General features: G+C 46.2%; 1 protein-coding gene across 1 annotated transcript in view; it reads left to right on the forward strand.

The window, feature by feature from the left end:
• The window catches only part of PQLC1 (PQ loop repeat containing 1), a gene marked incomplete at its 5' end in the record, with an annotated part of 43,459 nt that overhangs the window by 24,673 nt on the left and 2,340 nt on the right, over positions 1–16,446 (forward strand). Inside the window, one exon of the mRNA XM_010131487.1 lies at positions 10,474–10,690. Within this exon, the coding sequence (XP_010129789.1) occupies positions 10,474–10,690 (217 nt within the window). The remainder of the gene's footprint in view (positions 1–10,473; positions 10,691–16,446) is intronic.

Consider the following 16,446-nt stretch of genomic DNA (forward strand, 5'->3'; position numbering starts at 1 on the left):
CAGGCGGTCAGCAAAGCAGGCAGCTGCACGAGGCAGAATTCTGTCTGGATGCTAAATTCGTAGGTCCAGTTTGGGGGCTAGAATTTGTCTTGGCTCTGGTGGGTCACCCAGGAAACAAGGATTAAACTTGCCCCCCAAAGCCCTGAATGAGGAGAAGGGTTTGTATTTTTAGGAAGAGTGTTCAGCTGGGTGTTGTATACATACCAACACATGTGTTCATGGCTGACTTTGGTATCTGAAAAAAAAAAACCTCTCCTTGTGGTGTCTTCACAATACAGGAGATAAGGTCTCAGGTGCATCAGATGCAGAGAAGGCTGAAAAAGGGAGAGATCGTTTATCCTGAGGCAAGTTGCTGGCTATTCAGCATTTTCCCCAGAGAGCTTCAGTTCAAAAGGAGGCTGAAATACTACCTGACAGCTACTGCCAGAGTTCGGGGAGCAACTTGCTGTGTTATACATGCAACCTGGCATGGTAATCCCTGGCGTGGTGGTATCTGAGGCAGCCTGCATCTGGGCTGATGCACAGCTTGGTTTTGTAATTCTTAGAAGAACTTCTATTCACCTCTCTAACTGCAGTCTGTGAATGAGGAGGAGTACGGTAAGCGCGTATTGTTTCTAATACTGTAGTAGTCTTGATACCTGCTGAGACTTGAACTTCAAAGAATAGGTTTCGGAGCTATTCAAAATAAATCAACCTGTTTTCATAGAGAGTTTATAACTCTTAGCTACAAGAACCTGGAGCTAAGGCTGCTGCTCTGCAGTGCTTTGCTTAGTCTGTGTTAGCCTTTTGTCTGGAGGCCTTTGTGTCCTGCCTGGTAGGGCTGCGGGTGAGCGCTTATATCAGCCGTGCTGAGGGGAGTGTAAAACGCTGTTAAAACGGTTGTAAAAATAGTAACCTGGTACTACACGTTCTTCTGGCTGTGATATTCTCATCATCCCTGCCTAGCGTGCTGTCAGAAAAGGAAGTCTTTTTCTATAGTTAGCATGGGAAGGCGTATCCAGCCAAGAGGGAGCTCGGCTCTAACCTGCCACCTCCCTCATTAGCGCAGCTGGGAGCAAAGAGCTGTGCTTGCAGGCCAAGGGTTGGGGGGTTTGTTTCTTTAGTTTGACTTGCTTTGGGATTTTTGATGCTCTTGGCATAGGGGGTGAGCAGAGTCAGGAGTGTTTGTAGCGAAAGCGCCGTCATCCGAACTCTGCTGAGGCGCGTCTTGGACTTACCATTCCACTCCCGCGTTGCCCCTCCAGCGGAGGACTTCCTGTGACGCGCCTGCTTTCTCATCTCATTCGGTTTCTAAAGCTGTTCATGCTGCTGTCACTCCACCTGTCCAAAACACAGCTTGTTTTCATAGCACCGATTTCTCTGCGCCACAGCTACCTCATTCCAGCGGCTTTCCAGTGTCATGAGCTGCCTAGTTATTAGGCTGTCCTCCTTCATCAGTCACCTGCTAGGACAGCTAATAGCTGCTCTTGTCGGCTGTTGAGACAATCTCATGGAGGCGGTGACTAAAGAATGGGTAATATATTGGACCAGAAAGAGGAGACGCTTCTTCTGTACCGAAAAAGCGAAAGCAGCAGTAACACAGTAGGTAGTTTCAGCAGAGATGTTACTGAGGAGGCCGGCCAGTCTTCACAGAGGGAACACACTCAGAGGAAATACACTGATTTGGATATACCTAGGCCTAAGTTCCTTGCCCTAGTAGCCATATTGGTGTGTATTGGAGTGGTCGTTGTCTGTCTTTTTTCTGCTCCTGATTTTACTGGCCTGCTCTAGGAGTACAGATCTGGCATTTTCTCTCAGCTGGACTTGGGAAGAAAACAGAGTTTGGATGGCCTGTGTTGTGCAAGGTCAACTGGTAGGGGATTGCAAGTGTGCCCCTGCAAGATTGCCTTGAAAGCATCTGCCATCTGGAGAACTCTGAGAACTGTCCTTGCTTTGGAAGAGACTGGCCCAGAGTACGCTTCTGCAGGCTCGTTCGGAGGGAGCAGGGGAGGAGTCTGCTCTTGGCTCATCCAAAATTGGTTACCGTCGTTCTGCAGTGATGTGCAGAGATGGCTGGGCTGTGTTGGCGCCGTGTGGATTTCCCAGCTCAGCTGGCATCCACCAGCAGTCCCTGAGCGCTGCAGTTGGAGCCTGGTTCACAGGTATCCTATGTGCTGTGCTAAAACTTCCTCTGTATTAGAACAAACCCCCTTGCTTTTATAATTTGGCGTTCTTTTGAATTCTTATAACATGAGCAGTTGTACTGAGGGAGGGTATGTGTGTGTACAAGCTTTTTTAGGTGTCTATGTCTGAACATACACAGCAATTAAAGTTTTGACAGGGCCGGTAATAGTGCAGAGCAGCGACGTGAACAATTCTGTGTCCTCCTATAAGATGATGGAAAATATCAAAGATGAATGAGAGGTCAACCTAATTTTGTGGGTTTAAATAACTGCATTTTTCTTGAAGATGTTTTTTTTCCTCTTTACTGGGATGCTCCTATAAACCAAAGCTGTGTACAAAGCGCATTACGCTGTGGAGAGCACAGCAAAGGCTGTCGGCTGCACAGGAGGCACCCAGGCTAGGAATAATTTGGTTTAGGTTTTCATTCTTACTAGTCCTGTGTGTGTTAGCAGCAGGGGTAAAATCTGCAGACTAAGTGTACCTTTTCAATCTCTGTTCTTCCAGGTTCTCATAATGGTCAATAAAGCTGTTATTGGTAATTGTCCCTGGTCAAGACCACTGTGCTAACCGGTATTCAAAAGTTTCCCTTAAACCAAAGGCCATAAAATCAGAAAAGTAGCAAATTACTGGGAAAGGCAAGGTGTTATGAAATTGAGTGTGGATTGTTTGACTTCTTTGCATTTGTCTGTGATTTTTTTTTTTTTTGAGTACTTGTAACTAATGTGTGTCTTTTAACCTTGCAGTTACCGATTCCCTTTGGTGAGGAGTTAGAGAGGACCTCGTAGCACCTGAAGAGGGAGAGTAGTTGCTGATGCTTAGGGGTATGTTATGCTAGGGGACAGTATGCAAAGTAAATGAGAAGCCCTGAGGGGAGGACAGTGCTGGAAAAATGTCATCCCACTTATGTACAACCTTTTGAGAAGGAGCACAAAGAGTTGGTGATAAACCTGATAGTGGGGAAGAACCGTGAACCTGCTGTGACAAACCAGAGACCCAGGGGATTTTAGAAGCTGATGACACCCCATAAAATGAGGCAAAGAGAACCAAGGCAAGTACTTCCCTTCAAATTAGAGGAGACAGCTGAGGGAGGCAGGGCTAATATTGAAGTAAAGGAGGTGTCATCAGACTTGTGTGTCTCTTCTCAGGTGTTCAACAGTTCTCCGCCAAGTACTGAAATCTCCAGTGGGCTTTTAAAAACACTTCAAGGTCACACTTCCAGCCTTTTTTCCTGCAATTAAGATTTGACATTTTCCCCCTCTCACATGAAAATCTACTGGTTACTTTTTGTTAATTAAAGGAATTTGTGCTGGGGCTTTAAGGAAAGTCAAATACTAGGAGGACTGGCTCTGTTGAAACTCTTGACATCAGTCCAGATGTGGCCAAGGTAAGACACTGCGTGGGCCAAAGGATGAAAAAATGGATTTCATTGAATGACAGCAATGTGTTCAGTGTAGGCTGGGGTGATATTTTCAGAAGGTTCAAGACCCTCTGGAATATTCTGCTCCCATCTTAGCTGTGCTAGAGAGGAAGAAGTGACGATGTTCAGGTACTACCCAGCGTGAAGGCCAGCTCACAGTAGCCTGTAGACAGGAGTGTGGTAAGGTAAAGGCACACGGAGAGATGCTCAAGTGCTGTGGTGGCAGGGCTGTGCAGACACCTGAAACTACACACAGCTGCAGAAATTCCTCTGTCACAGGCCTGAAGGAACTGAGATGAGAATGGTGATATTAGCATCTTTATAGAGACTGTGCAAGATGGTGGATTCCCTCATTTTTTTTCAAAAGGAGAGTGGTTTGGATCGGAGCCAGCAGTTTTTGGTGCTCAGCTCTCATTTCTTCTCTTTTGTACCATAAGTGTAAAAGAAATGCTGGCTTCAGACAGTGTTTTGAGGGTTTTTATCACTTCTTAAAAAAGGAAGAAAGAAAATCTGAATGTCTCAGTTCTCACTTGTCTGTCTCTAACGCTGCTTGCCGCCGTGTCTCTGGAAGGAAAGAAGGTGCCTAGCTGGATATGGAGTTGGTGAGAGTGAGAGAAGAACATACAGAGTGCCCAGAAGCAGTCACGCAGAGCCTTCCTGCCTTTGTCACCCTGGTTATTTCCTGAGTGGGGCGTGCAGGGGTTTCAGCACAGAGGACCAGGGGTGGGAGCTGCCCAGAACGAGCTGGGTGGGGAGCGCTAGCCGCTGCGCTGCTCTGTGGTCCTGCTGCTGTTTTGAGATGAGACATCTGAAATCCGGTTTGCCATGGAGACAGATGGTGTCTGAGGCAAATGCCTGAGGCTCTGCCGCAGCTGGAGGACTGCATCTGTAAAAGCCTCCTTTTGAGCCCGCTGCGCGGGACCCACCTCCCGTGGCAGGTGCCTCCCAAGTCCTCTGCAGAGGATCTGCCAAAATTTATGTATTCTCAGATGCTACTGCTGAGCGCAGCGCCCGCATGTAGCTTAGAGTACTCACTTGGGGGGGAAAGTCTGACTTAATTTTTTTTGTCAGCCGGGGGATACAAGCCTGCCTCTCCCAACTGTCCAAAGAGTCGCCCGTGTTGCCAGGCCGGGCTGAGGAGGGCCACTGTGTTTGTCTGGTGCTCAGAGCTGAGCTCCTTTGACAGCAGAGACCACAAGCTTCTTGAGAGAAGCAAAAGAGCAGGCGAGGAGGAGCCTGCCACACCATAGCCCAGTGGTTAAGACCCACAGGCAGGGCAGAGAGTTTTAGGTTCTGGCTCCTGCATCCTCGAACTGTCTGTTCATTTTACAATAAAGAGACCATGGATAATAACCTGAAATAATTCCCAGCCATGACTGCCTTTTCTAACTGTTCTAGGTTGGCTGAATTACCGCTATCAGGCTCTTTCACAACACCTAAGCCCTCTGGTTTTGGATTCCAGTGTTGCTGAGGGAGGCGTTGGACACCAGCTGCTCGGGCTGGACACCTTTGCTTGTGCGTAGAAGTGGGCTGTGACAGGAGCAGTTAGGGCAGGTGGACAGCGCTGTGGTCCAGAGTTAGGTAGGGGAAATTGAAAGCTCTTTGAACAGCCATCTCCCAAAGCACATGACATGACCTGCGGGGAGGAGGATTAACTACCCAGGCATCTGGTTAGAAGGGCACTCTGGAGCAGAAACCAGCCAGCATGCTCTTCCAAAGAGGTAGTGCACAGTGTTTTCCGTACGGGAGAGCAAGGGCTTGGGTATGGGAGGCAGCCTGGCTGAATGGCTGGGAATCGATGGGGTGGGTAAGGAGCGGGAGGAGCACAGTAAAATAAGACAGCAGCCTTCATAAGAAAGAAAGAGTTAATTTCCTTGGTGAGGCTATACAAAGGGCTCACGTGCAAACTCTCACACCTTGCAAAGACAGGGAATGTGAATTGCAACCTCTTCCTTAGCCTCAAATGCAAGAGGGAACCAAACAAAGAGTGGTAACGGGGTTAAAAGGCTAAAGACAAGTGAATGTAGTGCAAGGATGTGGGTGCAAAATTAGAAAGGTCAAGGCACTAAATAAGATGCAACTAGCAAGAGAACTTGAGAGCTACAGGAATTAATACTTAGGATGTCAAAGGCCTTGCTTCACTTTCCCAAAAGGAACTAGCGTGGTAGCTGACTGGGTAAGAAATGCTTCTCGACTAAAAATAATGTAACTGTTTGGACCACCGTGTCATCCTCAAGTGAAAGTCAATACAGCAGACTTGTCTTTGTGTCACTTGGCATCTCTCCCACGTCAGAACCTTGGATTTACTGCTGGCATTACGGCCTGGCTGCTGCTAACCATGGCTATTTGCAATGCTGTCTCTGCCTGCTTTACGGTTTTTGTATCTGACATCCGATGCGCCTCCTGGAGGAGCTCTTTCTGTCTTATCTGTATTCACCCTCAAGCTGTGTGGACTTCTCCAGTCAGTGCACAAAGAACGTCCTGAGCTGCTCCTACTCCCAATAGGATTTTCCAACATAAATCGCTCATCTATCAGTGGATTAACATGTTAAAATGCAGCTCAGAGTGGATCAAAGGGCCGGGGCATGGGTGACACGGTATAGTGCCTCTCACTGCGGCGGTGCCAGTGCGGGTCCACCTGGGATGCTAGTCACAGGGCGCTACCGTTTGAGCTGCATATCACGAAGTTCTCTCTGGGCAGAATGGGGAGCGAGTGAATGGGGTGAGCTGTGCAAGCAGTGTCTTCCCATTCCAGGAAAGAGCCAGATAGGCATCCAGATTTAACCTGGGCAGATTTTAAGATGTTTGGTAGAAATAAACTGTGGTGCAGTGGGATTTCCTGTTTTATCTTTTCAAAGAAAAGGGATGATGTTTCCTGGGGGAGGGGGTGTAAAAATCCCAATACTGTTTATATTATTAATGATTTTCTTCAAATGTGAATAACGTTTACAATAATATTTAGAACTCTGTTCAGTTCTGCACCTCAGGTGACACGGCCCAGGGAGCAGTCCTTTGGCTCTCTACTTAGGACAGCTGTGGCTGCATCTGCCTCTCCTCTGCTGCAGATTGGTCTCTGTGAAGGAGGACAGGACTGGTCTGCACACTCATGTGGATTTTTATTTTTTCTTCCTTTTGTTTTTTTTTGAAGGCACAGTTCTCTTTTGTTTTTAAGCATTTAAAAGCCTTTTTTTGCATACCTGTCACAGTACTCAGCACAACCAACGTTTTTTTCTTTGACAGTATGTCTCCTATTACAGAGCTAATGTGTTTGGACCCCCTTGAGAAAGGAGCCACTTGGAAAAGTGAGTCACAGTTTATTTCCAGACCTTGAAGTGATGGGTATGTGATGTTTTTTTTTTTTCCTTCCCCTCCCCCCGTCTGAATTTTTGAAACCATTTGTCAGAGAAGATCAAGCTTCAGCCATGGTTAAAAAGAAGCAATCATGTGGCAGAACAGTTTCTCAGTTCAAGTAAGGGCCAGAGAAACTGTGACTCATGTGAAAGGTCAGGTATGCCATTCTCCACTCTGGGGTTTTTTTGTAAGTTCAGATGTTCTTTTATTTCTTCTTGGAAGTAGTTGGTAATGCAGAGTTTGGTGATATGGCGTGTCCTAAAACAGACCTCTGTATTTGGAAAATACATTTGTTAAGTAGAGCAATTAGTGATTGTCTGTTGGGTTGTTTCCAAGATAATTTGGATGTTTTTCTGTAAGGCTGTTACCAAGGTTATGATGGTTCTTATCTCATTTGGTCGGTCTGTCTGTCTTTCTTTCTGGATAACATTACCAAGCAAAATTTATAGCAGAAACTAGAACTTACTCATAAGCTAATAGAGCAGAATGGAGACTCTACAGCATCGTGACAGTTTTGAGCAAAAGAGAACCTCAGTGTCTAGTAACTAACTCTCCTGCTTCAGCTGAAGTCCTATTTCACGTGAGAGTTTTCTCATCTGTGTGTGTGCTCTTGTAATAGAAATAGCACTTAAGATATTCAGACTAAAGATGATGAGTAAATTATCATCATTACCAGATTTTTTGGCAGCTAATACTAGGTTTGGGGTCGTTAGTACTTACGTGAGTGGAAATAGCCTTCAATGCAGCAGCAGTGCGTACGCACACGACCAGCTGGTGTGGCAGGAGGTGATGGCACGTTGAAGTGTTTGTGTGGGTCCATGGGTTTTGTAGCTGGCCTCACAGTAGCTGAGTGAACGTTGACTTTTTGTTCTATGAACTTCCGAAACTTTTGCACCCCAGTGTAGATTTCGTTCTTTCATTTCTGTTATGAACATGAACTTGGGGAAATAAGAACTTGGTGTACAGGATCCTTGAGCACGTGGAGAACGCAAGAGAAGCACAGTGTACGGAGGGCAGCTCTGACAGCTGGTGGGAGGGTGTAATGAGTGAGGGGCCAAGGGTCCTGCATGCTCAAGGCAGCACAGCAACCAGATCCAAGCTGAGGCTGTCCGGGATTCAAGGTGTAATGACTGTATAGCTATCTTGAGAGCCAAGATGCTCTCTTCTAGGGCTGGAACTGTCTGGAAGAGTGTGCTTCATGTGTTCTTGCCACCAGTTGCTGTTTTTCAGGTGTTGGTCTGAGGCCATATCTGTCAAACACTGTATCAAAGCAGAATGACCCTTGCTGGAAAGTAAACGCAAATTTTCCAGCAAGCATGTTTGAAAGTGAGAGCTCTGAAGTGGAAATGCCTTTTTGAGGATTAAGAGCCAGTGCTGTAGCTGTCTGTGAAGAAACTGAAGGCTGTGTGAGAACACCCCAGAAGGTTTAAAGAAATGATTTGGTAAAAGTAGCAGCCATGTCTTACTCCAGATCCATCAGTAGCTCTCCTTTCCTGGAATGGAAGGGGAAGCCTCACCAACTTTACCCTCCTCTTCAGCCCCTTTTCCATTGTTCATTATTCTGTCACCATGGTAAGCCCAAATGCCTGTCTCAGAGAGCACCTCTTGTGAGTGTAAGATCTGTGGTGTGGAGTCAGGCCATTTGCTTGGTGTTGCTCGTGAAGCTGGCAAAATTAGCGTGAGTTTACACTGTTAAGCCTTGTGCTATTTTATGTTGTGGAGATGTAGGTCAGGCAAAGTGAAGGGAATGGGAGTTTTGGATGTCTTTTGTTCCTTCTGCTTTGTCAGAGGTTCTCATTGACTCGGCTCCTCTCCACAAAACGCAATAGAGATACGTTAAAATGGATAATGCTTTTCCTGCCTTTTGGTTGTCCTGTGCCTTCCTTTTTCTACTTCCTTCTGCTCTGTTCTTCCTTCGTCTCCGAAAAGGTAAGCCATCACAAAGCTCCAGAAAAGCATGATGCTCACATGCTCTATGGGCTGTGCCAGCACTGGGTCTACCTTTTATTTAGGCTTGTGTTCCCGAGTTTTGAGGCTGAAGAGCTATTTCCATAAAATACTGAGGGTCAACGATACACTGACAGTGGTGTTGCCACAGAAGATTGAATTAAATTCTGGGTGATGGTTGGGTGCGGCTCCTGGCCAGTTCTGCCTCCCTTTTTGTGTGGAAAAGTAAAATGCTTCGGCTGGAGGCAGTAGTCGTCTTGAAGCATGAGTTTGCTGAGTACTAAAAAGGGGAGACTGGAATAAAGAGAGTCTGAGGGTCAGACTGAGGAGGATATGGAAGCATGAAAAGCTGCAGAAAATGAACCTCTTATTTGGCATGTGTCTGTGTATCCCTAGGCAGCTGAGTGCCTGTATTCCCCTTTCCCTGAGTGTGTTAGTGTGAGGGGAGGTCAGGGTCTTCCCTGCCGCAGCTAACAGCAGAACTTTTTTGTAGTGCTCTGTACTCCTGCTGGGGAGGCAGCAACAGAAATCTCCTAGTGGTGTGCCGGGGTGTTCCACATATTTGGGCTGGTTGTAATAACCCTGTTAGGGTGATGGTTCATTTTGCTAATCACCAGGATGCAGCTCATCTGAGGTAGGTATTTTTGACTTTGGCTGCTTTTAAGGAAGGAAGACATGAAAGCACCTGCTCATGATCAGTTATTGCAGAGTTCTTACTATTCAAAATGACATTGTTCATTTGCTCTACAATCAGTGGTAGTGGGGTTGCATGTTCTATTATTCATCGGTAAGATAGCTACATACCTTCCAGCAGTGTGCTCTTCATGTACCAAGCCAACGCTGCGGTTGTTTTTTCGTTCCCTACTGCTCTTGAGAGGGGATGCTGTGTTTTGAGGTATAGTGCTCCTGCCCTCATCGGTACTGGCAGCGGCAAGAGCGAAGCGCATTTTGCCCTTGGAGTGAAACGTGGTGATGTCTGGGGATAGACTTGTTCCAGGGGCACGTCTTGTCACAGCCTTGCACTGATCTCGGTAAAGCTGTACCTGCTGCACAGGGCAGCTTGCCTCGTGCTGTGCCAGGGAGCAGAGCTGTGGACTCAGGAGACCTTCTAGGCAGCTTATATTGAGGCACTTTGAAGATGCTGACCTAGAGATGCTGACCTAGGAGAGAGAGCGCCTGTGCTGATGTGCTGGGGGCCTGCACTGGGTATTGGGAAGTGTTTTGTGCAATGCTTCCTGCTAGAGTCATAGCCAGAGTCCTGCACCTTTGATACCTGAAAGTCAAGGCTTTCCCTTTAAGTCATTTCTGTAACTGTTTTAGTACTTTGCAAGGTTTTGGTTTATTGAATGTTCCCTTCAAAATGTTTTCCATGTCAAGACTCATATTTTTTATTTTTCTTGTTGGTTTTGAGTTTGGTGGGGGTTTTTTTGTTTGGTTTTGTTTTTTTTTTAGTCTTTTCCCTCATTTTCTACCTTTCCTTATCTTCAAAGACTGACAGTGGCTCCCTCATGCTTCCCAGTTCTCAATTCCACTCAGATTAAGTTTAAGGACGGTTGGGAAAACATTTTTTTTCTTCTATTCCTATTCTGTTGCAGATTTTGACTTGAACTATTTTTGGCATTGGAGCAAGTTTACAGACTACATCCAGTGTGTGCTGACCTTCACTGGCGTGACCGGTTACATCACTTACCTCTGGCTTGACTCATCTCTCTTTGTGGAAATGCTGGGCTTCCTTGCGGTGTTCACTGAGGCGATGTTAGGTGTTCCGCAGCTCTACCGAAACTACCAGAACAGGTCGACAGAAGGAATGAGGTATGGTGCTTGTCCCGCATAAAGCAAGTGTAAGTGCCTCTGTGTGTGCAGGTAAATCTTTGCGCACTGTGGGAATTACTCTTCTAGGAAGGGCAATGTCGTCTTTCTAAATTTTACTTGAAAATACAGCAGCTGTCAGAGTGGAGTCTGTTGGCAGGAGCTGGTGCAGCACTGCTGAACTGGGGCAGAATGGGGCACAGCAGCTGATATGATAAAGTCTGTTTCTACTTTAGCAAATAATTCCTTTCCTAAATGCAAACTGACGAAGAGAAAGTGCAGAATAAGGTTACAGCACATGGCCACATACACAGGATCAGGGTGTCCTGTCAGTTTGCTGCTGCCTGAGCAATCCCCTGCTGAAGATGTGCCCCACAGTGTCTGAGGTAAACGTTGAGAGGACATCTGCACGGTGATGGAGTCACTGGAGTGACGGAATCACAGTTACGTGCTTTGTAATGCTCCTGAGAGAGAGTCTTCCAGTTCTCTGATTTCTCTGTTCTGCTGGACAGAGCTCCTCACTTCTTATTTATGCCTTCATTTCTCTGTACTTCTGTCATTATCCTCCTTTTTGTAGCAGTACCACTACTAGGTCCTCCAGATTGCTCCTCTGTTCTCAGAGAGCAGAGGCCAAAGCAGAGGCTGAAAACAATAAAAGCAGAAAGGAGATGTGTGCTGAGGAACAGCTTTTGTGGGGGGAAGATAGTGTGTCCTGGTGGGCTGATGACTGAAGGGTGGAAATTTTCTGTGATTAAGTAAAAAGAGCTAAACCAGTCAAAGAAACAGCAATTTTCATGATATTCTCTTGGACAGTACACCTGATTACTTTTGGAATTGGTGCTTCGTAGAAACTTGGAGCCTCCACATGTTGATATAACAGTGACTACTCTTCTTCTCAAAACAGTTGCTGCTGTCAAAACAGAGAAGGTGGAAAAGGGTAGGGAGAGTGAAGCCATTTAGTTAAAAAAACAAAAAGGGGTGGGAGTGGGGAGCAAAACGGCTCTGTGGGTTCACATCTGACCCAGCTGAGAAGCAGGTTTTCATTACAGAAAGCAGTGTATAGGCAATCGTAAGGGACTAAGTTATAAAAGAGAAGTTAGTTTTCAGGAGAATAATTAGGAACTAAAAGGTAAATCTGGGACTCTGGCAGATGGAGAAATCAATCTGAGGTGAAAGGGGTGGGAGTGGGGAGCAAAACGGCTCTGTGGGTTCACATCTGACCCAGCTGAGAAGCAGGTTTTCATTACAGAAAGCAGTGTATAGGCAATCGTAAGGGACTAAGTTATAAAAGAGAAGTTAGTTTTCAGGAGAATAATTAGGAACTAAAAGGTAAATCTGGGACTCTGGCAGATGGAGAAATCAATCTGAGGTGTGAGTCAGAAATACATTGGGTACATGCAAAATTACTAGCACTGCTTGAAAGTGGTTTGCACTTCGTGCTGTGTAGGCTGTTCCTTACGGCCTCTCCTGATGCACTAACCACAGCTGTCGGTGTGCTTACCAACGGCCTTTTTTACACTGTTCTTATAATTTACTGTAGTTCTGTGAGTGTGTGCATTTATTTTCCCAAATGCTCTTTCTACTCCGATCTTTAGTTTTCTCCATGGGTCTGCACAAAGCATTGTCATTGCTTCTGAGGCTCCAGCCAGCATTCATCAAGTTTTCTGGGGAGTTTTTACTTGTTTCATTGTTTTGCTTGTTCCTCTTTCAGCGACCAGCTGGTTACTGGTGTCCTTTAAATAAGGTAGTCTGGCGTTTCTCCTTTGGACCTTGCATACCCATCCAGGTGTGCAGGAGCTTAGGGAGCAGTTGGTAAATGATTTTGTGACGAGATGGACCAAATTTTCATACAACTGTAAGGCTTACCCTCTTACAGCTTCTCTTCTCTCTTCCTCTTTCCTTTGTGGTTCTAGTAGATACCAGGAACATCACACTCCCTTCTTGAATCCAGCCGTTTTGAAGTTAACTAGTCTCTAGCCCTCAGAAGATTTCTAATTTCTTCTCCCTTTGAAGTGTTACTCCATCGGGACTGGCTTGGTTTCTCAGGGCACTCAGGATGAGTCCTGTCAGCGTGTGAACAGAGAATGCAATAATGGTGCTCTGATGCCAGGAAGCAAACAGATTCTCTTTTCTTCTCCAGAAACCTGTGATCCCTGCTCCAGGTTCAAGGACCTGCACTTTCTGCTTGACTCCCTGTGGACACGTGGCCTGCGGGTTGCTGTGCCAGGATCAGCATTGCATTCACCACTTGCTGCGTCTCCCCAGAGCTGTCCTCTCAAGGTCTGCAGCAGCACAGTCTGAGGCTCCAAAACCAGATCTTTGTTTACCGACTACTCCCAGATGTCGATGAGGAAGGAAAATTGAAAAATACCTGTTTACCGTATTTTTCCAGTGCTGCTGCAGAGTGAAGTCCTCTATTTCTTCTTTCCTCAGTGATGTGAACAGTCCTTGAAAATCACAGGGGATTTCTGATAGTTTGCCTCTGTATGGAACCCTCTGTGGCATCCAGGGCTCTTGGATGTGGCTTTAATTCAACCGCTGTAGCTCAGTTCCAGAGATCCAAAATAAATGCGGGAGCTCTCTTGCTGCATGCCGCCCTTACCTGCTGCGAGCACTGCGGGCTGGACACACGGCTCCCTCTGGAACTGGTCGGTGCTGCTCCAGCCCAGAGGAGTTGCTGAGAAGTGGGGCAAGGTGCCCTCGCCGAGGCAGAGCACGTAGGACTGGGGAGCAGTTTTATGTTTGGATTCCCAGCTGGCTGCGCAGTATTTAAAAACAAGACCTGTGCTTGCTCGCACAGAAGGACCTGTCTGCCTGCACGTTTAGTTTCCAGATTTTGCAACTTCAGACACTTTGGATATCTGATCCCATTGTTTTCTTCTTCTTCTCATTTCAGTACTTTCTGGCAGACTAAGCAATTTGGTTAGCATCAGGAGATCTCCTTTTTTGTTAAGCCATATGGCTTCTTGTTAGGAACAAATGCTCTGTTTATTAATTTCTGTTTGTTTTGTGCAGTGTTAAAAATACCGTGGCATCCGGGTTTCGTATTTTCTGGTCTGTGTTTCACTGTTGAAGGCAGGCCAGCCTCGGATTGAAGTGCAGTGTTACGGATGCTTGATGTCTTCTCTAAGTAGACTATTTTGGAGCTGCAAATGGGAGCTGAAAGTTTTCCAAAGTCAGGATGTTATAACTGAATCCGCTTTCTCTTCCAGACATTCCCATACAAGTGGCTTGTGGGAGGTAACAGCTTAAAAGGTTGCAGGAGAGAGATACCTTCTGCACCCTCTGCCTCACTTCCCGAGCCCAAATGCAGCGTTCAAAATCCTCACTGTACAGGCTGCTTCGATGTGGACTTTATTCCTGAAGGAAATACTAGCTCCCCAGCTCTTAAATGATTTTATTCTGCTTTTATATCCCCAGTCATTTAAAGAACTTTCACCACTTTCTAAAATATATGAAAGTGAAGTGCTAATGTATGAAGAAATGTCTGAAACTGTGGCAGTCTGAAAAGTCAGATTTTTAAATCCGGCATCTCCCCTGTCTAGGTGTTGTGCTTGGCCATGATGTGGGGAAGTTGTGGTCAGCTTCCATTGATTCTTGGACAAAAAAGTCCAGGCTAATTTGCCTCTTTTTAGTTGCTTGGGATAGTAAGAAAAAGAAAAACCACTTTCAAAGTAGATAAAGGTCAATAAATCAGACTCGTTTTCCTGTTATTGAAAATACCTTGGGATTTTCGAGTGCCTTGACTGTCTGAGCACAATTAGCACTAAAGTTGTGTCTGTAACAGGATGTAATTACATCAGGGCAACACGTACCTCCTGTTGCTATTTGTGCTGAAATGTCTGGTCCAACCACGACAGAATTTCTCAGCGGAAGTCAATGTCTGATTCTCTTTGTGTCTTCCAGCTTGCCGGGTATTTTTGAGTTTGTGTGTTAAGCTACAAGCATGCAGAGTCATAACACTGATGTGAGAAAATTTACAGCGCACAGGGGAAGCAAGTCCCGCCGCGTCTGTCTTCTGGTGCAGGTTTTGTGCTGAGGGCCAGCCCGTGTTCTGCAGGCTGCTGCTCTGCAGCTCTGCTGAGGTGCTGCTGTTTGCTTTACTCTGATGGATCATTGCAACTGGTCTTAAGACAGACTGACTTACTGGGAAGGAGAAAGAGGGTACTTCACGTCTCTTCTTTTTTTGTTTTTTTTACCATAGCCTTTTTTCAGTAGTTTTTGCTGTTTCAGATGAAGGAAGAGATTTGTAATGAACAAGAGGTGACGGATGTTGAGCAGAGTGTGCAAAGACTTCAGTGGAGAATCAGAGACTAGAGACTGTCGCAGCAGAAGGAATGAAGCTGCTGAAAAGCTTTGATTTGAGTAGTGTTAGTTCCTGGAAAAGGAGGGATAAGCCTAACTGTCTGGCTATTCTCACAGTTCCGTAAGTTAGTTCATGCCTCTAGTACAGTTCCTCGAAGAGAAGAAACAGAAATTTATTTTTTCTTTTGAATGTTCCTTACAAGCTCTTTCTACATCTGCATAATTTCAGGCGCAGTCTGTAAAAGGTATGGCTGTTGGCTGACTGCCGATACGGTGTACTAATAGGTGTTTTTCTCTCTGGTTGCTGTCACTTCAGTATTAATACACAGTACGCAAGAACCTGAATGAAGCAAGTTGTTCCTCGGGAAAAGTGAACGCTGTTTTCCAGCATGCCATTTATTTATCACATGAATGTTGGTACAGGGTTGTTATGAAATCTACTATCAGTGGTAGAGAACAGCAGCACCAAAGGGTATTTTTATATTGCCAAATTAAAAAATAGCATTTAGCAACCCACCCCTCGTCTCGTGTCTGATCAGAACGATGGTGTCTTTCTGAAAATTCGTTCCAACCGTGGAGTAAGTGCCATGCTCTCTCAGATTTTCAGAGCAGTTGAACAGTACCAGCTGTTCCTCTTCGTGGTCAGTGGCAGTTTACGCAGACCTGACACTGGCTGTTACTACATTAGCAACTCCTTGTAACAAGCTCAACTGTAAGGAAGGCACTTGCTTTTAAGAGGTTTGTTGTCACTGGATACTGCAGCACTGATTTACATTACTGTGCTATTTTTACCACAAGTCTGCTTCAGCCTCTGGCAATACCAGCTATTTCAGTGCAGTTCCTGCCTCCTGTCCCTCCAGTTGGCATCTCTGTTGTCACACAACCAAATGCTGCCGTTTGTGTATTTGTGCCTCCCCAAATTGCTCTGTGGCACTGCTCACCCCTGAGCTGCTCACTCATTTGTGCTAAGAGCAGTTGTGCTGTCCTCAGAGATCATGTCCTGCGTATCAACAAGGTGATACTTTCCTGTCTTCCACATCTCCCCAGCTTAGCTTTGGGTTGTTTCACAGAATCATAGAACAGTGGGGGTTGGAAGGGACCTCTGGAGATCATCCAGTCCACCCCCTGCTACAGCAGGTTCACCCAGAGCAGGTTGCACAGGAACGTGTCTGAGCAGGGTTTGAACCTCTCCAGCGAAGGAGACTCCACAGCCTCTCCGGGCAGCCTAGTTCTAATGCTCTCGCAGAAGAGACGTTTTTCCTCATGGTCAGGTGGAACTTCCTGTGTTCCAGTTGGTGCAGAGGCTGTGGGAGCATGCCCCAAGTTACCCAGCTGGTGTTGCATGCTGTTGAGTTCAGAGGCGGCTTCCCAGCAGAACTGTGCTTTGGCAAACCCAGCACAGCGTGACACAGCTAGAGGTGTGCTGCTAGCGCGTGGCTGCTGCGGCGCTGCTG

The sequence above is a fragment of the Buceros rhinoceros genome, unplaced genomic scaffold (assembly GCF_000710305.1).
Source record: "Buceros rhinoceros silvestris isolate BGI_N320 unplaced genomic scaffold, ASM71030v1 scaffold2960, whole genome shotgun sequence".
Lineage (NCBI taxonomy): Eukaryota > Metazoa > Chordata > Aves > Bucerotiformes > Bucerotidae > Buceros > Buceros rhinoceros.